Consider the following 26,075-nt stretch of genomic DNA (forward strand, 5'->3'; position numbering starts at 1 on the left):
GGTACTCCTTGAGTCTTAATCCGTTCCTGCAATCAGTTTGACCTTGATTTAGCAATTTGGGAAATCTAAAACCTACATTTAGGCAGCTATAGCCTACCGTACACTAGTTACCGTACAGTGGCAGCGGCATGATTAAGTATGCAGGACCACAAACCAAGGAATAATAATGACCGGTGGAATTCTCCTATAGAAGAAAAAGACATGATTATTCCCCGGATTGCTACAATAGACTGACTGTAGACCTGTGTGCTGTGTGCACACACGCACGCACGCACGCACGCACGCACACACACACACACACACACACACACACACACACACACACACACACACACACACACACACACACACACACACACACACACACACACACACACACACACAGTCACACAGACACACAGACACACACACACACACACACACACAGTCACACAGACACACAGTCACACACACACACACAGTCACACACACACACAGTCACACACACACACAGTCACACACACAGTCACACAGACACACACACACACACACACACACACACACACACACACACACACACACACACACACACACACACACACACACACACACACACACACACACACACACACACAGTCACACACACACACACACACACACACACACACACACACACACACAGTGTACAGATTTCTCACTTTCTAGTCTAAAGAATGCGGCTGCTGCCTATGTGGTTTGCCTCATTTTACATTTAGCCTAAGTATAGGCCTAATTTATGTATCAGCTTTGTCCAACGCATCCAATAGCTTAGCCCTAGCGAGGTATAATAAAAGGCTACTGTCTTGGAGTCAGTATAACACTTAATAACAAAATATAATGGCAAGGTCACAAAGGTGAGTCTATGGTATAGGCCTATGTTAAAATGTATTTAGGTAAAATTTGAGCATTATTATTCCAGTCCAGTTGGTGGCAGTAAATGCACACAGGCGACACACAGCAAAGCAAACGCCCCACCGACACTCTTGAGGAGTCACGCCTCTCTGTCTGGATAGACTGCAGATTGCAGAACAGTGCCAGTGAGAGCACACTCGAAAAGTTTGATGACATTGAGGAAGCTCCGCAACGAGACATATTTGGGTAACCTTTAAGACTTTTAATTTGTTATTTTGTTTCATTAGAATATTAGCATAATCATGTATTGTAGACTATATCCTACAGGGTCCTACATCCATACTGTACTGTACATGGAAAGCTAATAGTGGTAGGCATTGCTCTCTTGTGGTAGTTTATTGGCCTGCTGCAGCTGTACTGTCTATGAACAAAGATTACTAATCGCTAAGTAAATAATAAATTACACTTTGACTCACAGTCAATTATGCAGTCAGTGTTGTGAACTTGTGACCACAGAAAGCCGATTTTATCATGAAACCCATCGCGTGATTCAATCGTCGAAAGGCTACAATTTAGTAAAGTTTCAATCCGTCATGTACTGCATGGCCCAGTATTTCCGCATTCTCCATAGATAGAAGAAGTAATAAGGAAACGATACCAACACGTCAACCGTTGGCCAAAGTCCGCCGTATAGCTAACCATAAAACACAATCAAACTGTAGGCTTATTGTATACAATTTCGAACATTAAAATGATTATGTGGGCAGATGAAAAGCTCGTAGACCTAATTATGAAATACTAAAACTATGCACTGATAATAAAACAAGACATGAGCAGACATCAAGATAAATGTTTTTTTTATTATCGTAAAAGAGCTGTTAATTCTCATATGGTGATTTAAATTGTATCTGCGTTGCCTATGATATTTCTCAAGTGTTGTTCTACATGTCTTTCTTGTGTAGCCTACAGAGTATGTGTAAAAATAAATTATTGTATGAAAATATCGCCGTTTAGCAAAATCCTATAACAAATTGATTATTTATTGATATATATATATATATATATATATATATATACATACACACACACACACACACACACACACACACACACACACACACACACACACACACACATACATTTTACTAAAATGTTGAGTCAATTTTAATTTGTCAAATTATTTGTTCCTTTGCTGTAGGCTTTTCCTGTGAGCTGACTCCTTCACAACCATGGAGGGGGAAGTAGAAATGAGTTCCACGCACTCGGACAGGATTTCCGTTTTGGAAGGAACAGGAGAGGATGATGATGACGACGAGATCTACTATACACCTGAGAAGAGACCTTCTCTGGAGCTTACACCTATGGATACCAGTCACTGGTAGGCAGACAGACAGAGAGCCTGGGCACACTTGAACTTCCATGCGCGGCCAAAGGAAGCTGTCTTTTGCGTAATTTCCGGGTTTTTAGACAGCTGGTGGATGGAAATGAAGCCCCACCCGCAGAATGCCGCTGGGGCAAGCTTTTCCGTGAATCTGGCCGACGCGGCAACCTGCCGTGTGGGTGGAGCTTCTTTTCCATCCACCAGCTGGCTAAAAACCCAGAAACTACGCAAAAGACAGCTTCTTCTGTCCGCGCATGGAATCTTAGGTGTGCCCAGACCCAGTGCAGGCACACACTGTAGCGTCACGAAGATGCCAAAAGCTGTGAGTGGCAGGCGTCTCTTTCCATCCACCAGACAGCTGGTGGATGGAAAACGAAGCTCCCCACGGCTTCCACTTGCTGCAGGGGCACTAGTTTCCGGGAATCTGGCCGACGTGGCATTCTGCTGCGTGGGTGTAGCTTAATTTTCATCCACCAGCTGTCTAAAAACCAGGAAGAGACACCTGCCACGTGTGGCTTTTTGCCGCGCCTTGACGTCCAAACTATGCTTGCCTTACACACCCATTTGTTGCTAAACACTAACCTCAAAGCAATGTTAATTTTGAGAGCAATTTTGGATTTAGTTTTAGTCAGTCTTTGGAATAAAATTATTAAAGAAAGGTGGTTGATGATATGTTACTAGGTTATTCTTTACGATTGTATTGTTACTGTGATGTGCAGTTCTGTGTGTGTGTGTGTGTGTGTGTGTGTTCTGGAAAATAACATTTTTTTTACACATTTGTCATAGGCAAATTGTTGAAAGGGCTGCATCTCCAGTTCTGAGTTACACTTCAATGGGGAGCGATAGTGGTCTTCAGTCTTGTGACGGTGAAGATAAATACTCTGCAAGGTACGGGTCGAGTGCTACACCATGTAGTCAAGTTGTTGTACACACGCCACACGGTGACTTCACAATGTATTATACATTGTGAGGGACCCCTTTTGGTGTTCTTTTTTTTTTTTTTCACTGTTTTGTTTATTCAAGACTCAGGGTATACAGTAAATCAAACAAAATGACAGTATATGTGACACACCCATACGGAACATATCAAAGAAATAACATGTACATATATAAATGTTGTGAGCACCATACACAAAATATTGTGGCAGCATCAAGCCCTATGCTAACATGGAAGCGACACTGATAACCACATAACCTGAACCTTTTTTAAAACAAAAACAAGACAAACATACGCCCTTTTGGTGTTTTAAGCATTATGTTATACTTTAGCTATTGAAAAATAGCAGATCTACAAGCTCATAGCGCTTTCATTTTTTTTTAATCGTGAAATCTTTGAATATATTTTCGCGTTTTTCTCAAATCTTTGCTTCTCGGGGGGTCCCTGGAACAACATATTTTCAGATGGGGGCGGGTCGGCAGCCAATTACATATAATATTTGGGGTCCTTGACATGAAATAGTTTAAAAACCACTGACAGAAAGAAACATGGGTTTTTCAGAAAACCTTCATGATTTTTTAAAGGGATTGTGACATTAAAAAAAAGGTTTTGGAATTGTTCTTGTTTTTTTAGGTTTTCTAATCTCAATTGCACCCAAAAAACATGAACTTTTAACATTCAGTAGATTTTCTGTGATCTGGGGTTTTCTGGCTCAAACAGGTGCTCTGATTTGCGTGACATCACTTACTGCAAATCCCATATATGTCAATGGGATTTGCCAGCAGATGTCACTGTTTCACTGTGTTGCCTGTTTTCATTGTAGCTCAAAAGGCCCAAAAAACCCCAAAGAAAACTCCAGACCACAGAAAATCCACTGAATGTTCAAAGTTCAGGTTTTTTGGGTGTAATTGAGGTCATAAAACCTAAAAGAAAAAAGAAAAATAAATGAAAATGAATGTCATAAAACCTTTAAGACATTTTGTAGAATCGTCCTCAAGTCTAAATGTTAATCACAAAGAAATGTGCTATAATAGGTGATCTCATGGGTTCAGTCAGTACCATCATGCATCTTGAAAATCACACTTGTGCTGTTTGTGCTTTGTGGTTCCTGTCTGACAGTGTCTCCCTAGAGAGAAGGGACTCCTTCTCAAGCTGCTACTCCTACGACAGTGATGATTGTGAAAAAAGAACTCGCAAGTAAGACAATTGTCATCCAATGTTACATGTGTATTCAAAGTAAAATCATTATTATTTGAGTAGTGAATGTGGAATTAACACAGGATTCTACCGTGTACAACTATTTGTTAATTGACTGCATCATATTCAAATTTCACCAATGCCTTCGCCAGAGTTCGAACCAAAGATGACCCCATCTCACTACCTCCTGCAAGACCAGAGCTCAACCGAGACCCACATTTTGTTAAGCACCCTTCCCTGACTGTAGGATTCACTTTCAAGGTTGGTTTTTGTTTGCGGGCTCATTTGAATATAGTATTTGTCAATTTATTTGATATTTTAGGCTATTCATCACAAGTAAAGGCCATAAGAAACCTTTGCCCAACTTGGGAAAGTTTGCTTTGGTGTACTCTTAAAATCCCAACTCATGAAAGTTTGCTTTGGTATACTCTCAAAATCAGGTGATCAGTGAAATCTTGACAAAGTTGACAGCGAATGAACTGACGTGCTTCAAAGCCGCCCTGTGGGATCGGTATCCAGAGCCATTCAGCATTCCGCCGATGCACTTGGACATGATTGACCTGGTGGACAAGCTGATGGAGTTTTATGACATCGAAGTGACACTGCGGCTCACCCAGTTCCTTCTCCACGGCATGGGAAAGAAACCGCTGATCGATCATCTTCATGAGAGGTGCTCAAGGAGTAAGTATGCACCTAGTAACGTCTGTTTCAAATGTAATGGTTCAGGGTTTTTTTTTACTGTATTTACTATTTATTCATTAGTCAGATGTAAACGGGGAGGGATGGTAAGTCTCAGGGGTTGACACTAAGAGGTCTCGGAGGCACTTGCCCGTTGGTCAGGTCATGATCTTCCCAAGCTTTTCAGGTCGAGACCCAAAAGAGAGATTAGACGTTTCTGCCCAGGATCCAAACGATAGTGAAAACAGCAGATGGAATAGAAGTGCAGCGTGTCGCTTTATTTATATTTTTTTATGTAGTAAAAGGACATTTTTACTCTACTCGTGACCCATAAACATTGGTCCGTGACCCATAAATGTGTGTTTTTGCCCATTATTTACCGTTCAATTTAAAACGTTTTATACTTGAGTTCTGGGGCTGTGCGATATAAAAAAAAAGTCATACCGGCTACCGCAATATGCAGGCCAAATATCTAACTATAGCTATGGGTTCACATTGACGTTCTTTAATAAACAAAATGTCAGGTACTGGCACTACTGTTTTAGAGGGAGGCTTTATGTATTGCTTGGTGCATTCTTGTATTTTCACACATTGGTTAACCCATTTTGGGCGGGAAGTTCGGGAACCCCTTTTGGTGTTATCATTATGTCATGCTTTAGCTATTGAAAAATAGCAGATCTACAAGCTCATAGCGCGCCACCGAGTGGCACGCTACGAGCTTGTAGGTCTGCTATTTTTTGAAAAATCGAAGAACGACTGACATAGAAACATAGCTTTTTCAGAAAACTGTCAGGATGTAGAAGACATTTTTAGAATCTGATCTCAGGTCAGAATGGGTTACGGGACTAGGGAGGGAACCGCAGCACAGGTGACAAAAGTCTGCGGGTGGGGTCTTTTTCCTCACGCACACTGTAGAGTCAAAAGCCATGATTAGATTTTCTACTGGAAAAGCTGAAATTGAAACAACGTGAGTTTGTGGATAGCCGTGTGTGTGTGACAGAGACGATTAGTTTTATTTACCTGCCACAGGCAGTCGGGCATCTTATGTCGCATTCACACCAGGATGTTTTACTGCGATTTAAAATTAATCCTGCGTATTGTCGGAAAGTGCGTTTGGCAGGTGTGAAGGCTCATTCGAATTCTGGTGCGGATCAAACGAACGCATTCTAGATTGCCAAAAAACGGGGGTCTCGCACCACTTCCAAGCACACCAGAGGGTAAAATAGCTCGAGCCAGTGCTGGTTATTTAGTTAGGACCCGCTACAGTGGTGTTCGATACAAACTTAACCGGGATGTAGAAACCTCTACTTCAATGCTCTACGAGTTGCTTAGCCATTAGCCATATATTCTGTCTCGTCTAGACGACTCGTGCCAAAGGTAATAGGAGCTATTCACGGTATCTGTTGTCGTATGTGTTGACATGTTCTTGGTCTTGGATCTTGTGTCTTGCTTGAGTGCTGTAGATTCTGAGGATTTGGGATCGTTAATCACTGCAGGTGTGAATGCAATCGCATCACATATACGGGATGAACCAAAGACTGTGCCATTGTGGGATGAAGAAGTTGGTATTTGGCACACGAGGAGGAGGCATTATTACGCAGCGCATACATGTCCCGTGTGAATGCGACCTTAGTGTCGACTCCTGAAAAGGATAGCACAAACAAGTCCTGGGGACTTGTTTCCATTGTTGTCCTTTCCATTGTGGTCCCATATATTCAATTCATCAACATAGCATAGAATATTATTGCATGTCATCAACGAATACAAACGACTATAATTATGTACAAAGGGTAAAATGGCAGCAGTGAATGACACCTCCTTTCTTTTCTTGTCATATGTTTTTATTGAACAGATTATAAATTATTACAAACATTATGATATGAAATACTTTTTTTATGAAACAAAATGAAAGAAAGAATAAACAAGAAATCCCTTAACCCTCCCACCCATACTGCTCAGTGACACTGCATACTATAATAAGATGATAGAAAGCTCATGGAAAACATCTGAAAAGAAAATGGCGTACAGTCAACCATATCAATGGTATCCTGTCTATTAATCGTTTCTACTCAGGTAATGGACAAGGGGCAGCCAAACCTTATCAAACTGGCTCTCCCTGTTTCTCAGGAAATACCTTATTCTCTCAAGATGAAGTGTACTAGTCATTTCATTTAACCAGTGCTTAAATGCAGGAGCCTCCTCCTTCTTCCAGTGTGTCAGAATTAGTTTTTTCGCTGTAATCAGACCATATGAGAAGAGTTGTTTCTGTGCTCTCGTCAACATAGGCATGGAGTCTGACAAACCCAGAATTATTAGTACAGGATCGGGGTCAATATGAATACTCAAAATATCAGAGAGCGTCTCAAATATCTTAATCCAATATCTTTGTATCCGAGGGCAAAGGGCGAAGCTATGAAGAAGATTTGCATCTATTGTATTACATTTGTCACAATGCGAAGAAATATCTGGGTATATGTTATGTAATTTTAATTTGGAATAATGGAGTCTATGTATGACTCGAAACTGGATGAGGCAATGTCTGGAATTGATAGAGCACGCATTAATTTCTTCAAGGCTGTCTTCCCAGAGCTCGTCTGAAATTGAAGTCCCCAGCTCATTTTCCCATGCCACACATCATTTCAAGTGGCAAACCTACCTACTACATCAGCATGTAGTAGGTAGGTTTGCCACTTTAAATGATTCATAAAGATGTGACACCCTCACGTCTGGTACTGTATTATTAAGAAGGAACCTATCTAGGGATGAAGGTGTAGCTCTCTCAAAAGTGGGAGAAAAGTTACGGATGTAGTTCCTAATCTTTAGAAACCTAAAAAAGTCACTCCTAGGGAGTCTATACTTTTCCTGCAGTTGAGCAAATGAGGCAAAAGTTCCACACATATATAAGTCTCCAATTGTGTGTGTGTGTACCCAAACCCTTCCATTGTGCAAACGTATCATCCAGTTGGGATGGTAGAAATGAGGGGTTATCAGCTATAGGGAGCAGAAAAGATAGTGAGTTGTCCCTAAAATATGTTTTGATTTGTTTCCAGATTCTTATCATACTGTGAATAACAATGGATCCATTGTAAATGGATTTATCTAATTTCACGGGGGATAATATTATTGAACTTAAACGGTATGGGCGACATTTCTCCTGCTCCCATTGTAGCCAACGGGGAGGTTCTGACACCTCCTTTCGATGGGAATTAAACTGCCTCACCTTGTAGATGGAGTGTATATTGACTTAACACCAGTTTAGGCTTTGAGTGCCAATTCTCCCATTATAAAGAAAGAAAGAATTTGTAATTCTATTATGCATGTAATGTGCATGTCATCACCTGTACACCAGATATATTTTTTTAATTCCCATGGGAAGACGTCTTGTCGTCCGTGGCATCCGGTACATAATTGGCAATTAGACGTCTTGACGTTTATGGCTCTTAAACTTGGTAAAAAACCCTAAAAAACCCATGTGCCCATTCAGGCAACAAGAAATGGCAAATTCCACTTGCCCCAGTAAATAGAGCAACCTTTAAGTGTCAACCCCATGAGGACGTCCATAATGGAATAATCAACTCTGATGCGTAGATAAAGTAAAACAGTTGATCAACCAAAGAACAAACCGTTAAAAAGGGTCTTTCACTTAAAGTTTTGGGTTTTGTTTTGTTTTGTCTGTGCAGATGAAGTACGCTTTGCATTAAGGAACACACTAAAGCAGAGATATGGCAGTGTAAAGGACACTTTGGGACAAGAGGAGCCCTTTCACAGTGTCTACAGTCCTCTCCGCCTGACGTTAACATTTAACCACGGGCCAAATTATGAGCATGAGATAAGGAACATAGAGCAGCTAGTAGATCGCAGTAGATATGAACCAGAAAAAGTCAAACTGATGACATCGGATAAGATCTTCGCGAAACGTATGTACGATGAATATAACGTCCGCTTTCTTCTGAGCCTTGGACCCCCAGGGTCAGGGAAGTCTATGTCCGTGCAGAAGTTCATCCTCGATTGGGCTGAAGAGCGGCGCCACGAAAACATCTCCCTCCTGTTTCCCATGCCATTCAGAGATCTGTACCAAATGCGGGACCTCGAGCTCAGCTTCCTGGAGATTTTGTACACGTTCTACCCAGAAGCCCGGAGGCTGAATCAATTGGGTTCCATAAATGGAGAGGGAAAGCTCATGTTTATCTTTGATGGATATGATGAGTACCCGGAGAAGCTCAAATACAACGACACCTTATCTGTTAAGGTCACTGAACCCGGTCCCGTGGGTTCGGTGCTAGTAAACCTCCTCAGGGGATTGATGTGCCGTGATAGTTTAGTGTGGGTCACATGTCGGCCACTGAAAAGTGTGAACCTGCCACAGTGGGGCTCACACGTCAGACATACAATGGAAGTGGGTGGATTCACTGATGACCTGAAGGATCTGTACTTCAGGAAAGTGTTTGAGGACCCGGCTCAAGCAGAAAAAGTCATTCACCATGTGAAATCCTTCAAGACCATGTACATCATGTGTCACCTGCCTGTGTTTTGCTCTCTGTTGCGTACAGAGTTCCAAAGTGAGTTTAAAAAACATGGCCTACACGCAGAGCTGCCCAGAACCATTACCAAGGTGTGCACACGGCTCCTACTGAGGAACTTAAACTGTCGCAGCACCCGAGCCGAACCCCGCACCCCAGCAGAGGAACGAGATTTCCTCATAATAATGGGAAAGATAGCCTTCGATATGCTTGAAAGTGGCCGAATGGAGGTGGGGGACAAAACTTGGGATAAAAGTGGGATACCCAAGGAAGAGGCAGTAGAAGCCAGTGGCATCTGCACAGAGTTTGATAACGGAAAATATATCTTCGGTGTCGAAAAGGCCCAGAGCTTTATCCACGTCACCATGCAGGAGTACATGGCTGCTCTCTATGTATTTCTCTCCTTCAGCAATCATGGGAAGAATGTTCTCCCCACAACGGCCCTGAAAGGCAAGATTTCACGACTCTTTAAGACGGCCACGTGGTTGGACCTGTACAAGTGTGCTGTGGAGAGAAGTCTGCTTTGCGAAGATGGAAGAGATGACATCTTCTTGCGTTTCCTGTTTGGGATGGCAGTGAAGACCAACCAAGAACTGCTGAAGAACATGATCACCTCTTCAGAAAAACAGTCATTCGTGGAGGACTTGGCCACATTCATCAAGACGAAGTTCAACGAAGACCTTCACCCTGACAGGATAGCCAACTTGCATCACTGTTTGGAGGAGCTGGGTGTAGGGTCAAAGCAGGCATCAACCCGTTGATTACTCTTTTGAAAGAACACTCTTGCATACTTTTTGCTTAAGTTCACATTCCCTTTTTGAAAGTATGGAAATGTAAACTACACAAGCCTCCAACTATCACCCTGCTACACAACTTTGACACATGAACTATACATTTTCATTAATCATTGTAATTTGTCTTGATTTTAGTTCATATCAGGTTGCTTTGCAACATGGTGGTGTGTGTATATATTTTTTATATATATATATTTTTTCAAACTTGTGGAATTAGTAAACCTTAAGATTTATCTGTATTTACCAATTATGTATTTTGTCGTTGGCACCCTGGAATGAGGTAATAATCATGGATCGCACAGCTTTTAAATGTTTATGGACATGACTACGGGACTGTATTTGAGAACTAATTGAGAAGACAATTTTGATTGATTGGCATCTTTGACATGTTGTATAAAATGCATAAACATTTGTATGTTTCTGTCAAAAGAATAAAGTGAGAGGCCAAGATTTTATTTTAATTGTGTCTTGAGTAATTTAAAGTATAAACGGATATGATACAAATCTGTGTCTCATACAATTTAATTATACATCAGGGAAAAAAAGAATCCATTGTGCATAATTTAACGCCAGAACATGAATTGCCATTTTACCCACTACATTTATTTCCATATAGCTTTACATTTGGACATAACTTTACTCAACTTGAACAAAATGCTCAATTCTCAGGTGTCATTCACTGCCTCAGTTTTTCTTTTTTCTCCTCTCTACATATAGTTGTATTTGATGGCGTGTATTGATGTGTTGATATTCCATGCCATGTTGATGAATTGAATACATGGGACCATAATGGAAACAATTCCCCAATACTTATTTTGTCTTAATTTTAGCCTAAATGTCTTAATGTGCCCCTGTGCCGTTAGCATTTCTTTTTTATTAAAGATAATTTTTTGGCGTTTTTTGCCTTTATTGATAGGGTACAGTAACCTGACGCTGCCAGATCCAAGAAGCTTGTTACACACATTTGTTTCACAGCTTATTGGGATCTGGGATCTCGGGAGCCAAGTCGATGACAGGGCTGTTCCTTTTTTTTCAAGATACTTGGTAGATGATTGGATGGGACCGTCTGTCTATCACCGTGTGGGCGTACAAACACAACCAATCATATTGACGTGTCTATATAGCGTCACATCCGGTTTCGCACATATCCCGCCCTTAGCTCACGCTGATTGGTTCGACCACAGAGCGGTTCGGTGTTAGCTGAACTCCCTGAGAGATTCCAGATGGTTGCTGTGTTGGGGAACATGGTTACCCAATACCGCCCCCATCTGGCAGTGTCAGGTTAAGGGTACAGTAACTAGACAGGAAAGGGGGAGAGAGATGGGGAGTGACACGCGGCAAAGGCCGTCGGGCTCGGGAGTCAAACCCGCGGCACGCCGTCCGGCTGGCTTGGCAGCCTAGGCCGCCGTTACCGTTTACTGACGGTAATCAATCAATCAATTAAAAAGGTTTTTTTTTAAATGTGTTGTCTGTTGAGAGGACGTCATCTGCATATTAGTTCCATGATGAACAGGTCTTTGCACCCACTAAGCGGGTGCAGGTGGCCTTGTGCACAGGGAACTTCCACAGGGACATGATCACAAATAGTTTTCATTGCATTTTCCATTATACATTATGATGGTAAATCATAATTTAACTCGGGGGTTTTAATTGGATAAATGAACACTGGGGATTTTACTGTGTGAATGCAGTCCTTCCAGACCAGTCATGTGATCCTCATAGCCACACACGACATTTTTAAGGGAAATTAAATAAAAGCGTCGACAATGACACATGAACGTCAATGTGTCCCCCCCCCCCCCGCCATGCCTACCTAGTCTTCCATAGTGTGGTGAAATTCATTGAGTTTCAATGAGAAAGGTACTTACAGAAGACTGAATAATATGACGGGTGACTTTAACAAGACACCTGCTAATGACACCATACTAATCACCAATAGAAAACAATGTTGGGAATGAATGACCCACCTGGTTATACCTGTTGTACCGGTCTGTCTGTGTTCCTGTTGGGTCATTGTATGGAGACTTTTGTGTACTGTACCTTTCATGCTCATACTGTACTACAAGTTTAATCTGCCCATATATTGAGATCTCTGTATGTCAGTCACCAGATCCCTAATGTCATCAGTATATGCCATATATGGGCATGCCCCTTTTGTGCCCAGATATGGATCCGTGCCTTATGGCCACCGGCCGGCCGAGCCAATTTTAATATAGGATGGATTTTGTGTAAGGCATACCCAAAGATTTGCGCAACATTTTCACGATGGTAATGCTTAAAACACCAAAAGGGGTTCCCATCCAGAATGGGTTAAATTAATTTCATTTTGTGTAGGGCATGCCCAAATATGGAGTTCAGGTTGGTCTATGATGTCAGTACTGTAGTATCATATTGATGACATTACGGATATATTCTTTAGTATGCTCCTGTTACGTGTACCGAAGAATGTACATAACTTAGAAAATGTGCTCATATTTTTCTGACCCAGTAGTGTAGTCAGGCTCGGCAATATTTTAGTGAAATTGTCAGACTACACTCACTGAAAAGTCAAAACATGACCTTGATTAGCAGACCATTGCCCAACAATACAATTTTGCAGGGGAGACGCTAACCAAACCAAAGGACAACTTTAGTTTTTTAAACCACGGTCCGTGTTTTACGTTATTAGAGAAAGTAAAATGTGTATTCATTTTTTTTCATTTGCTGATTTATTTTGTTTTTAGCTATTTTTGACAGGGGGGCGGGGGCATTCGAATATGTATTTCTTTACAAAAAAAGGTGATTTTATTTTTACTATAGTCCTACCAGACTCCAAGAAATGACATCTGGCCACAAAAGATCACAGGATCTATTGAATGTGACAAACTCACATATTGATCCTATACACACTATGGCATCCCCCTAGTACCTCTACCTTCACATTCAGTAGATCCTGTGATCATTTGTGGCCAGATGTCATTTCTTGGGGTCTAGTAGGACTATAGTAAATAATATAAATATAGCTGCAAGCAGCGATAAGGCGGGACCAAGAAAGAAGACTACGCAATAAGAACAATATGCACCAATAAGCCTGACGAGCTGAGTTGTCTGTACCCGTGTTTGAACCAACAACCTTGCGGTCTAAAAGCAAGAGCTCTACTGACTGAGCTACACGGAGACAATCAGTTACTCCATTAACAGAAAAATCATTCAGTGTTAGTTCAGCATAAGTACTCAAACTTATAGTAATTAGCAAATCTACATGCTCATAACATGTCCTGGTACAGTACGGTACAGTATGGTACTGTACCGTATGGTACAGTACGGCAGTGTTTCTCAACCTATGTACCGCGGCACTTTACTGTGCCTTTGATATGTCTAGGTGTGCCGCCTGATTTGTCAGAAAGTAATATAAGTTGGTGTTACTTTCTGTCAAAATCAGGCGGCACACTAACCCTCCCCCGAAAGCAATATTATAGCTACTGGGCTGCAGGCTTCCTATTGTTGTGTTGTCACACGTCTAACCATTAGACGTGCGATAACAACATTTAAAAAAATATATATAATAAGGAATTAATTTGGATAATGGTAATGGTGATATTGTAAAAGTTGTCACTTTATTAATCCCAACACTGTATATATATATATATATATATATATATATATATATATATATATATATATATATAGGCCTATACAACGTATGGTGTGCCCCGAGATTTTTAGGCTATGAAAAGTGTGCCCTGGAGCAAAAAAGGTTGGGAAACACTGCAGTACGGTACAGTACAGTACCGTATGGTACAGTACGGTACAGTACAGTACAGCACGGTACAGTACAGTATGGTATTACACTATTACACTTATTACACTATTGCACTTATTACACTATTGCACTATTGCACTTATTACACTATTGCACTATTGCACTTATTACACTATTACACTATTGCACTTATTACACTATTACACTATTGCACTTATTACACTATTACAAAATTAGACTTATTACACTATTACACTAATACAGTTACTAGTATCTCTATTATTGTGATGTCATGTCCTAGTGCCTGATAGGTCAAATTTGTCCCAAACAGACATTGCCAAATATCTCAGACAAAAGTGAGTCAAATGTAATCTACTTCAATATTTCTATAGTTGAGTCATTACAAAACTTGCAGCACACAATGCATACTCTGAGTTGACAGCACCTGGATTTGAACCCATGACCCTGTGCTCCAAAGGCGAGAGCTCTACCGAGTACCGACTGAGCTATGCAGACAGTCAGTTGACTCATTCTAAACAGTAACATCATTCAGTATTCATAGGTATTAGGTGCAGAAGAAGAAGTTTCACATAACAGCAATTTTCATTGGCTCATAAAAACTTCATTTTGTCACTTAAAACAAATGTACTACGATTATTTGTCCGTATAGGTCCAAAGTTAACGTGTAGACCATTTGGCCAATCGTCATGGGCTTCGCATAATCACCGTTTGGCATGACCCTCTACCATGTTGACACCGTCACGTTTCGCGAAACCGACTGCACGGTTCAGCCAGAACAGCTATTTTTGGCGGAAGAAGGAGAAGAAAAAAAAACACAAACAATAAGTGACAAGTCACTTTGTGACTTCTTGGTCCATTAAAGGTATATTCAGTGATTTCACTTAATTCAAATATCACTTATTTTTTTGTTTTGTTGTGATAATCCTCCCTACTATAGAGTGTGCTGGCCATATAAGGAGTTCCTCCCTGTCCCCAGTTAACCCCTGGGGGTCAAAAAACCTTAGGTTTCGTTTTTGACTCTCTATCCTGATTGGACGAAAGGCTGGGTCCCACAGCCAAAAACGAAACCTAAGGTTTTTTGAGTGAAATCACTGAATATACCTTTAAATATAGCTGCAAGCAGCGATAAGGCGGGACCAAGAAAGAAGACAATATGCAATAAGAACAATATGCACAAATACGACTGACGAGCTGAGTTGACAGAACCCGGAATTGAACACACAACCTTGTCGTCCGGAGGCAAGAGATCTACTGACTAAGCTACACAGAGACAATGAACATTTCATGCAAATTGCTCAAAAAACCCAGGTATAAGCATTTTTTTAACTGCTTAAAGTGGCAGAAGGTCTGAGGGTGGAGCTTACTGATCAAATTGACACATAAGTTCCCCATGAGTCAAGGAACAAGTGGAAACAAGTGTCATGACTTTTGGACAAACGAGGCATGAGTTATGCCTTAAATTGCCATAGCGCCCCCCTTTGACCTATTGGAGTAAGACTGCTTTCAGTGCTATTTGGCATGACCCTCTACCATACTGTACAGTTGCAAAAGCATATGACGTGCATTTTGATCAAAGATCCTGGGAGGAGATACATTTTAACTGTTTTTCATATAATTCAAAATGGCGGGTGATCTAAAGGTCTAAAAGTCAGAACACGAAGGTTGTTCGGCATGAGGAGACACATGTGTATCAAAGTGTCATTGCCAACGGTCAAACTTCATGAGCTATGCACGTTCAAAGTTAGCATTTTCAATTGAGAGCTATAGCGCCACCAATTGGCCAATCGTCTTGGGCTTCGCATAGTCACCATTTTGCATGGACCTCTACCAGATTACTGCGTTTCGCGAAAACCAACTGCACGGTTCAGCCAGAACAGCTATTTTTGGCGGAAGAAGAAGAAGAAAAAAAAAACACAAACAATAAGTGACCAAAGTCACTTCGTGACTTCTTGGTCCCTTAAAAAGAAATCACCATAATTGTTGTTAAAGAAATACATATTTAGCCCCATGTTCGAATGCCCCCGCCTCCTGTCAAACATAGCTTTGATCAAAAGAAAATAGCTTAAATCGCTAAAACGAAAAAGCAGCAAATGATTTGTTTTTTACACTAATCTTTTACTTTCTCTAATAACAACCTAAAACATGAACCTTGGTTGAAAAAAGTTGTCCTTTAACCTCGTCACCGGTGTCTCTATTTTTTGTTGTTTTTATCTCCTCCCAAAATCTGCAGATGGCCTGCACAAGCTCAAATCTTTTACTTACCCTGGTAAAAAAATAAATAAAAATATATATATATGTCTGCAAACACTGCTTCTGCAGAGTGCATTTTTAACTTAAATGTTTTGTTTTGTTTGTGCAGATGAAGTACGCTTTGCACTAAGGAACACCCTAAAGCAGAGATATGGCAGTGTAAAGGAGACTTTGGAAAAAGTGCAGAAGCCCTTCTACAGTGTTTACAGTCCTCTCAAAATGACCTTATGCAAAAATCATGGGCCAAATTATGAACATGAGATAAGGAACATAGAGAAGCTAGAGCGCAATCGTCATGAGCCAGAAAAACCAATGACACGAAATATGATCTTTGATATGGATATGATTGAGAAAGAGCAGACCATTGTTCTTGTGAGTGTTGGATTACCAGGGTCAGGGAAGTCTATGTCTGTGCAGAAGTTCATCCTTGATTGGGCTGAAGAGCGGAGCCACGAACACATCTTCCTCCTGTTTCCCCTGCCATTCAAAGATATATACAAAATTCAGGACCCCGAGATCAGCTTCCTGGAGTTGTTGTACAGGTTCTACCCAGAAGCCCGGAAGTTGAAGTCATTAGAGACTATAGCTGGAGAGGGAAACTTCATGTTTATCTTAGATGGTTATGATGAGTACCCAGTGGAGCTTGACTTCAGCTATAATACCTTAATGGTCGAGCCCGAAAGAACTGCTCCCATGAATAAAGTGCTAGTGAACCTTCTCAGGGGAACGATGTACCACGAAAATCTCGTGTGGGTCACTACACGGCCGCTGAAGAGTTGCAGCATTCCATCGCAATCAGTGAATAAAGAATTAATAGAAGTGGGTGGATTCACTGATGACCTGAAGGATGTGTACTTCAGGAAAGTGTTTGAGGACCCAGCTCAAGCAGAAAAAGTCATTAACCATGTGAAATCCTGCAAGACCATGTACATCATGTGTCACCTGCCTGTGTTTTGCTCAATGTTGCATACAGAGTTCCAAAGTGAGTTTAAAAAACATGGCCTACACGCAGAGCTGCCCAGAACCATTACCAAGGTGTACACACAGCTCCTACTGAGGAACTTAAACTGTCGCAGCACCAGAGCCGAACCCCGCACCCCAGAAGAGGAACAAGATTTCCTCATGAAAATGGGAAAGATGGCCTTCTCCATGCTTGAAAGTGGAAAATGGGGCATAAATAGCAGATTCTGGGATGAAAGTGGGATAACCGAGGAAGAGGCAATAGAATACAGTGGCCTCTGCACAGAGTTTGATAATGGAAAAAGTGTCTTTGGTATGGAAAGGGAATGTACCTTTATCCACTCCACCATGCAGGAGTACATGGCTGCTCTGTATGCATTTCTCTCCTTCAGCAATCATGGGAAGAATGTTCTCCTCACAACGGCCCTGAAAGGCAAGATTTCACGAATCCTTAAGATGACCACATGGTTGGACCTGTACAAGTGTGCTGTGGAGAGAAGTCTGCTTTGCGAAGATGGAAGAGATGACATCTTCTTGCGTTTCCTGATGGGGATGGCAGTGAAGACCAACCAAGAACTGCTGAAGAACATGATCACCTCTTCAGCAAAACAGTCATTCGTGGAGGACTTGGCCACATTCATCAAGACGAAGTTCAACGAAGACCTTCACCCTGACAGGATAGCCAACTTGCATCACTGTTTGGAGGAGCTGGGTGTAGGGTCAAAGCAGGCATCAACCCTTTGATTACTCTTTTGAAAGAACACTCTTGCATACTGTTTGCTTAAGTTCACATTCCCTTTTTGAAAGTATGGAAACGTAAACTACACAAGCCTCCAACTATCACCCTGCTACACAACTTTGACACATATGAACTATACATTTTCATTAATCATTGTAATTTGTCTTGATTTTAGTTCATGTCAGGTTGCTTTGCAACATGGTGGTGTGTATGTATATGAGTGTGTATATATATTTTCAAACTTATGGAATTAGTAAACCTTAAGATTTATCTGTATTTACCAATTATGTATTTTGTCTTTGGCACCCTGAAATAAGGTAATAATCATGTATAAAATCACACAGCTTTTAAACGTTTATAGACATGACTTCAGAACTGAATTTGAGAAAACAAATTGAGAAGACAATTTTGATTGATTGGTCTTTGACATGTTGTATAAAATGCATAAACATTTGTATGTTTCTGTCAAAAGAATAAAATGAGAGGCCAAGATCTTATTTTAATTGTGTCTTGAGTAACAAAGTATAAACGGATATGATACAAATCTGTGTCGCATACAATTTAATTATACATCAGGGGAAAAAATAAAAATCACACCCGTGTGAACTGAGTGGTGCAATTCCCCCCCACCCCTCTCTCTCTCTCTCTCTCTCTCTCTCATTAGCAGGCAGCAGGCACAGCACTATGCCTCTCTCTGTTTCTGGCGCCCCCTACTGGTACTAATAAGTCACATACTAGTGCTCATGACCACTGATGCATAGATACGCGTATACATAGATACGCACGGACATTGCTGGTTGTAGGAGTGGTTGCACCACTCAAAAATAATTGTGCATAATTTAATTTTGTTTCTCCAGAACATGAATTGCCATTTTACCCACTACATTTATTTCCATATAGCTTTACATTTGGACATAACTTTACTCAACTTGAACAAAATGCTCAATTCTCAGGTGTCAGTCACTGCCTCCGTTTTTCTTTTTTCTCCTCTGCATATAGTTGTAGTTGATGGCGTGTATTGATGTGTTAATATTCCATGCCATGTTGATGAATTGAATACATGGGACCATAATGGAAACTATTCCCCAAGACTTTTTTATCTTAATTTTACTTACTGTGTGAATGCAGACCTTCCAAACCAGTCATGTGATCCTCATAGCCACACACATGACATTTTTAAGGGACATTAAATAAAAGCATTGACAATGACACATTGTCAGTGTGGTGAAATTAATTTAAAAGAAATTTACTCTGAGAAAGGTACTTACAGAAGACTATGAATAATATGACCTTTAACAAGACACCTGCTAATGACACCATACTAACCACCAATAGAAAACAATGTAAGTTGGGAATGAATGACCCACCTGGTTATACCCGTTGTACCGGTCTGTCTGTGTTCCTGTTGGGTCATTATTATGGACTGTGTACTGTACCTTTCATGCTCATACTGTATTAGAAGTTTAATCTGCCCATATATTGAGATCTCTGTATGTCAGTCACCAGATCCCTAATGTCATCAGTATATGCCATATATGGGCATGCCCCTTTTGTGCCCAGATATGGATCCGTGCCTTATGGCCACCGGCCGGTCGAGCCAATTTTAATATAGGATGGATTTTGTGTAAGGCATACCCAAAGATTTGTGCCACAATTTCACGATTCTTCGAAAATAGAAGATCTACAAGCTCGTAGCGAGGCACTCTATGAGCTTAATAGATCTGCTATTTTTTAGTAAGTGAAGTATAACATACCGGTAATGCTTAAAACACCAAAAGGGGTTCCCATCCAGAATGGGTTAAATTAATTTCATTTTGTGTAAGGCATTTCATTGGAGTTCAGTTTGGTCTATATGATGTCAGTACTGTCATATTGATGACATTACGGATATATTCTTTAGTATGCTCCTGTTACGTGTACCGAAGAATGTACATAATTTAGAAAATGTGCTCATATTTTTCTGACCCAGTAGTGTAGTCAGGCTCGGCAATATCTGGGTGAATTTGTCAGACTACACTCACTGAAAAGTCAAAACATGACCTTGATTAGCAGACCATTGACCAACAATACAATTTTGCAGGGGAGACGCTAACCAAACCAAAGGACAACTTTAGCTTTGTTCAACCACGGTTCGTGTTTTAGGTTGTTATTAGAGAAAGTAAAAGATGTGTATTCATTTTTTTTTCATTTGCTGCTTTCTTTTGTTTTAGCGATTTTAGCCATTTCTGACAGGGGGGCGGGGGCATTCGAACATGGGGCTAAATATGTATTTCTTTACCAACAATTATGGTGATTTCTTTTATTATTATTTACTATAGTCCTACCAGACCCCAAGAAATGACATCTGGCCACAAAAGATCACAGGATCTATTTATTTATTTATTTAGCGAATGCAAGTCCTTAAGCCAAGCGGTTGCCTCCTGGTCTGCTGTATGGAGGGTGACTAATCCTCCTTCCTGTCTTTGGAGAGGACAAACTTCTATGATGTGCTCCATAGTTTGCTCCTCACCACACGCACACAGTGGGCTTGGGCTACTGCCCCATTTGTGAAGGCTGGCCAAGCAGGGGCCATGTCCAGTCCTGAATCTATTGACCGTAGACCACTGTCTCCTTGGGAGGGTGGTGCCTGTTGGTTGGGGTCTGACACCAGGTGTTTGTTTGGGACCTCATTTGACTCCCATTCCCTTTTCCAAGCTGATTGGATCTATTGAATGTGACAAACTCACATATTGAGCCTATACACACTATGGCATCCCCCGCCTAGTACCTCTACCTTCACATTCAGTAGATCCTGTGATCATTTGTGGCCAGATGTCATTTATTGGGGTCTAGTAGGACTATAGTAAATAATAAAAGAAATCACCATAATTGTTGGTAAAGAAATACATATTTAGCCCCATGTTCGAATGCCCCCGGCCCCTGTCAAAAATAGCTAAAATCGCTAAAATGAAAGAAAGCAGCAAATAAAATAAAAAATAACACTTATCTTTTACTTTCTCTAATAACCTAAAACATGAACCTTGGTTGTAAAAAAAACTGAAGTTGTCCTTTAACCTCGTCCCCGGTGTCTATTTTGGGCAAATTGTAAATTGTTTTGATCTCCTCCAAAAATCTGCAGATGGCCTGCACAAGCTCAAATGTTTTACTTACCCTGGTAAAAAAATTATAATATATATATATATATATATATATACTGTATGTCTGCAGATACTGCTTCTGCAGAGTGCATTTTTTTACTTAAATGTTTTGTTTTGTTTGTTTGTGCAGATGAAGTACGCTTTGCACTAAGGAACACCCTAAAGCAGAGATATGGCAGTGTAAAGGAGACTTTGGAACAAAATGAAGTGCAGAAGCCCTTCTACAGTGTTTACAGTCCTCTCCACTTGACCTTATCAAATAATCATGGGCCAAATTATGAACATGAGATAAGGAACATAGAGAAGCTAGAGCGCAATCGTCACCCAGAAAAACCAATGACACGAGATATGATCTTTGATATGGATATGATTGAGAAAGATCAGATCACCATGCTTGTGAGTGTTGGATTACCAGGGTCAGGGAAGTCTATGTCTGTGCAGAAGTTCATCCTTGATTGGGCTGAAGAGCGGAGCCACGAACACATCTTCCTCCTGTTTCCCCTGCCATTCAAAGATATATACAAAATTCAGGACCCCGAGATCAGCTTCCTGGAGTTGTTGTACAGGTTCTACCCAGAAGCCCGGAAGTTGAAGTCATTAGAGACTATAGCTGGAGAGGGAAACTTCATGTTTATCTTTGATGGTTATGATGAGTACCCAGTGGAGCTTAACTTCACCCAAATAACCTTAAGTGTCTGGCCCGAAACTCCTGCTCCCATGACTCAAGTGGTAGTGAACCTTCTCAGGGGAACGATGTACCACAACAATCTCTTGTGGGTCACTACACGGCCGCTGAAGAGTTGCAGAATTCCAGTGCAATCAGTGCCGAGAAAAGTAACAGAAGTACGTGGATTCAATGATGACCTAAAGGATGTGTACTTCAGGAAAGTGTTTGAGGACCCAGCTCAAGCAGAAAAAGTCATTAACCATGTGAAATCCTGCAAGACCATGTACATCATGTGTCACCTGCCTGTGTTTTGCTCACTGTTGCGTACAGAGTTCCAAAGTGAGTTTAAAAAACATGGCCTACACGCAGAGCTGCCCAGAACCATTACCAAGGTGTACACACAGCTCGTACTGTGGAATTTAAACAGTCGCAGCACCCGAGCCAAACCCCGCACCCCAGAAGAGGAACAAGATTTCCTCATAAAAATGGGAAAGATGGCCTTCTCCATGCTTGAAAGTGGCAAATGGAACATGGATAGGGAACTCTGGTCTGAAAGTGGGATAACCCTCGAAGAGGCAATACAAAACAGTGGCCTCTGCACAGAGTTTGATAATTCAAGATATGTCTTCACTATGGAAAGGGGCCAGACCTTTATCCACTCCACCATGCAGGAGTACATGGCTGCTCTCTATGTATTTCTCTCCTTCAGAAATCATGGGAAGAATGTTCTCACAACGCTTGAGATGCACAGTTTGTTGGACCTGTACAAGTGTGCTGTGGAGCGAAGTCTGCTTTGCGAAGATGGAAGAGACGACATCTTCTTGCGATTCCTGATGGGGATGGCAGTGAGCACCAACCAAGAATTGCTGAAGAACGTAATAACCTCTTCAGAGAAATCTGTCGTGGAGGACATGGCCACATTCATCAAGAAGAAGTTCAACGGAGACCTGCACCCTGACAGGATGGCCAACTTGCATCACTGTTTGGAAGAGCTGGGTGTAGGAACCAGGCAGGAAACATCCCTTTGATTGCTCTTTTGAAGGAACACTATTTGTTCCACAATCCCGTTTAACCAAAGTATAGAAACTAACGACACAGAAACTATCATCCTGCTACATAACTTTGAGACTATGAACTATACATTTTCATAAATCATTGTTAATTTGCCTTCATTTCAGTTGACTTTATAGGTTCACTTAAAGCTCTGTACTGGCAAAAGGTGGTGTGTTTTTAGCAGACTTCTGGAATTGATTAAACCTTAGGATTCATCTCTATTTACCAATTAATGTAATGTATTTTGTCTTTAGCACCCTGAATGTTTATGGACATGGTTTCAAACCACATTTGAGAAAACATGTCATAAACAAAAACAGTTTTGATTGATTGACATCTTTGACAAATTGCATATGCATAAACATATTTGTATGCCAAAATAATAATAAAAAGGTCAAGAGCTTATTTTAACTGTTCTCTTTTTATTTTGTGAGAGCTTATCTTTTGTGCCTCATGCACGAGAGCGAGTGTGTGAGTGAGGAAGGAAACAAGAGGGTAACAGAGAGCATTACAGAAAACTAAACTCAAATAACATACAATTTCCAGTGTATTAGACAACCACAATAATGGCTTAAAAGCTGTTATTCCACCAGCTCTGTATGGAGGACTTAAACATGTTAAAAGATATAACAGAATAACAATTTAAAGTATATGATGCGTAGCGTTAAGTAATTTAATAATTTGATTACACATCAGGCAAAATAAATCCTGAATGTAATGTAACTATTCTTTGGCATTCTTCCTACTACATTTGTTTCCATATTATTCCATACATTTGGATATAACTTTACTCAACTTGAACAAAGTTCTCTTGGGACACTTTGTAGTCAGTGTGATGTGCTTTTCTGCAAACCCAACAGAGTTTATCACCACACACACAAAAGTAGAAGTGAAGTCTTCTGATTTGACATTCTTCAACATCAAACTCCTCTGGATAATCCTACCGCCTTCAGACACTGATCTGGAAAAAATATATGATATATGATAATAATACTGCATTCATTAATGTTCTATTCACAGGTCTCAAGTGTACTTAGAATGGGTCCTAATTCATTCATTTCACAATTCTCCCAGCAGTCTGTCCTAATAACAGAACTTCATTAGAATCAGCAGAGATGTGGCTGGCAACGTGATATGGTGAACTTATAGGCCTACTGGTCGGATTTATTTTAGTATTATGTAAATGTTTCAACTCCTCAAACTTACTCTTCGGTTTCAACTCCTCTACCATTGGTGAAGGCTGTTTCAGGGAATGAGTCATTGACCAACCAGTAGATAAGAGTCAAGTCATCTTGACAATTGGGATATGCCTTACAGTCAAGAACCAGCTGCTTTCCTGTTGAGGTCAGAAAATGTATAATACCATCCAGAACAGTTTGAAACTCAAAAGGTTTAAACCTTTAAAATGACTTGCATTTCCGCTGCTCTTAATACATGGTAATCTTCATCCATCGAACGTAAAACATAAGTCAGTTGAAACTTGACTGTCCTCTAACAATGAGGTATTTTTGCTATAGATACGAGGGCAATGTTCAGTGGTGTCATTTGTGCAAATTCAAATATAGTACCTGGGCAGGCTTTCATTTCGATATGGTCTGGCCCAATTATTTCAGGAGATTCCTCTAGAGAAAATAAACCAATTTGAATGATAGTGATTCATTAATTACAAATGTTTTAAATATAATGTTGCCCTCAATACAAACTGTACCTGTTGCAGCTTTGGAAAGCAGGACAAAAAGACATCCAACAGCTGGGTGTGAAAATAGAAATGTTTTAGACAATGTCATCATGCATTTATAAGCAAATACAAATTAAACCGTTTTTAAAGTTATTACCCGTGAGAGCATGTGTCATCTGCATCTTCGCTGTGTTGGTTCTAGCAATACCTTGTTACATTGACCTAATGACTATATATACAACTCTTACTTCCCTACACGCACTGCACCCAACAGCAGGCACACAGGGAACTTCCGCAGGGACCTGATCACAAATTGCTTTCATTGAATTTGTCATATACATTATGATGGTAAATCAATATCATACACAAAAGCCTGTGTTAATTCAACTCTTGGTTGGGTCATAAATGAAATTGGATGCGGTAAATGAACAGAGGATTTTACTGTGTGAATGTATGCTGACCTTCCAAACAAGTCATGTGATCCTAATATTCACAGACAACCCACAGATACTGGTGTGTAACGTATGTACACGCCATCTAAATCATGACATTTATTAAGGGACGACACATGAAGTGATGAAATGCTTTCCCCCTCCATGCCTAGTCGTCCATAGTGCTGTCCGAGGTGAAATTCAGAGTTCAGCATGTGGTTCATACACTGACAAGTACTTCCAGAAAACCATGAACACTACCTTTAAAGGGATAGTTCAGAACTGTTTTTTTTTTCTTCTTTAGGTTCATGTTTTAGGATGTTATTAGAGAAAGTAAAAGATGAGTGTTATTTATTTTTTCATTTGCTGCTTTCTTTCGTTTTAGGGATTTTAGCTGTTTTGTACAGGGGGGCGGGGGCATTCGAGCATGGTGCTAAATATGTATTATTTTACAAAATATTATGGAGATTTATTTATTTATTATTTACTATAGTCCTAATAAACCCCAGGAAATTACATCTGGCCACAAATAAATCACAGGATCTACTGAATGTGAAGGTAGCCTACTGGGGGGGGAAGCCACACTGTGTGTCATAGGCTCAATGTCAGTTTGACACATTCAGTAGATATCGTGATGTTTTGTGGCCAGATGAAATTTCCTGCGGTTTATTAGGACTATAGTAAATAATTAAAAAATAAATCGCTATAAAATGTTGTAAAAAAATATATATATTTAGCCCCATGCTCAAATGCCCCCACCCCGTCAAAAACAGCTAAAAATCCCTAAAACGAAAGAAAGCAGAAAATGAAAAATAAAAATAACACTCATCTTTTAGTTTCTCTCATAACCTAAAACATGAACCTTGGTTGAAAAAAACTAAAGTTGTCCTTTAAGCTGTATGAAATAGCCATTAATATAGTGGTTGCAACTGTATTAATTGATTGCCCGAGTCCTGTGGTGGGAGTTCTGCTCTGGTTTTAATGAAATATATTAAGTAGTTCCAGTCATTTTGTATTTCA

General features: G+C 40.5%; 2 protein-coding genes across 4 annotated transcripts; one reads left to right on the forward strand and one right to left on the reverse strand.

Annotated features, from left to right (window-relative positions):
- Window positions 1–1,047: 1,047 nt before the first annotated feature.
- Window positions 1,048–23,314, forward strand: nlrc3l1 (NLR family, CARD domain containing 3-like 1). 3 transcript variants are annotated; one of them, XM_083766240.1, is made up of 8 exons: window positions 1,048–1,116; window positions 2,069–2,248; window positions 3,038–3,139; window positions 4,308–4,385; window positions 4,538–4,646; window positions 4,826–5,066; window positions 8,744–10,522; window positions 18,275–18,365. In XM_083766240.1, the coding sequence occupies exons 2-7, from the start codon at window positions 2,100–2,102 to the stop codon at window positions 10,342–10,344; spliced, it is 2,280 nt and encodes a 759-aa protein (XP_083622366.1). In that variant the 5' UTR covers window positions 1,048–1,116; window positions 2,069–2,099; the 3' UTR covers window positions 10,345–10,522; window positions 18,275–18,365. The 3 variants fall into 3 exon arrangements, with proteins under 3 accessions (XP_083622366.1, XP_083622368.1, XP_083622367.1); XM_083766242.1 differs by lacking the exons at window positions 8,744–10,522; window positions 18,275–18,365 and adding an exon at window positions 21,357–23,314; XM_083766241.1 differs by lacking the exon at window positions 8,744–10,522 and having other exon boundaries at window positions 16,500–18,365.
- Window positions 23,315–23,463: 149 nt separating this feature from the next.
- On the reverse strand, window positions 23,464–24,893 carry LOC310859633 (interleukin-1 receptor type 2-like). The gene is made up of 5 exons (XM_083766286.1): window positions 24,782–24,893; window positions 24,655–24,696; window positions 24,515–24,568; window positions 24,153–24,282; window positions 23,464–23,907 (listed from the first exon to the last, which is right to left on the reverse strand). The coding sequence occupies exons 1-5, from the start codon at window positions 24,804–24,806 to the stop codon at window positions 23,709–23,711; spliced, it is 450 nt and encodes a 149-aa protein (XP_083622412.1). The 5' UTR covers window positions 24,807–24,893; the 3' UTR covers window positions 23,464–23,708.
- Between the last annotated feature and the right edge of the window lie 1,182 nt (window positions 24,894–26,075).

This window comes from Protomyctophum parallelum (assembly GCF_964188405.1).
Source record: "Protomyctophum parallelum genome assembly, chromosome: 1".
Taxonomy (NCBI): domain Eukaryota; kingdom Metazoa; phylum Chordata; class Actinopteri; order Myctophiformes; family Myctophidae; genus Protomyctophum; species Protomyctophum parallelum.

Coding starts and splice junctions, on each gene's coding strand:
- LOC310859633 (XM_083766286.1), bottom strand. CDS start 24,806: ATGCAGATGACACATGCTCTCACGG. Junction 24,697..24,781: donor GATGACACATGCTCTCACGG/GTAATAACTTTA, acceptor TTTCACACCCAG/CTGTTGGATGTCTTTTTGTC. Junction 24,569..24,654: donor GCTTTCCAAAGCTGCAACAG/GTACAGTTTGTA, acceptor TATTTTCTCTAG/AGGAATCTCCTGAAATAATT.
- nlrc3l1 (XM_083766240.1), top strand. CDS start 2,100: ATGGAGGGGGAAGTAGAAATGAGTTCCACGCACTCGGACAGGATTTCC. Junction 4,386..4,537: donor TGTGAAAAAAGAACTCGCAA/GTAAGACAATTG, acceptor TGCCTTCGCCAG/AGTTCGAACCAAAGATGACC. Junction 4,647..4,825: donor CTGTAGGATTCACTTTCAAG/GTTGGTTTTTGT, acceptor TCTCAAAATCAG/GTGATCAGTGAAATCTTGAC.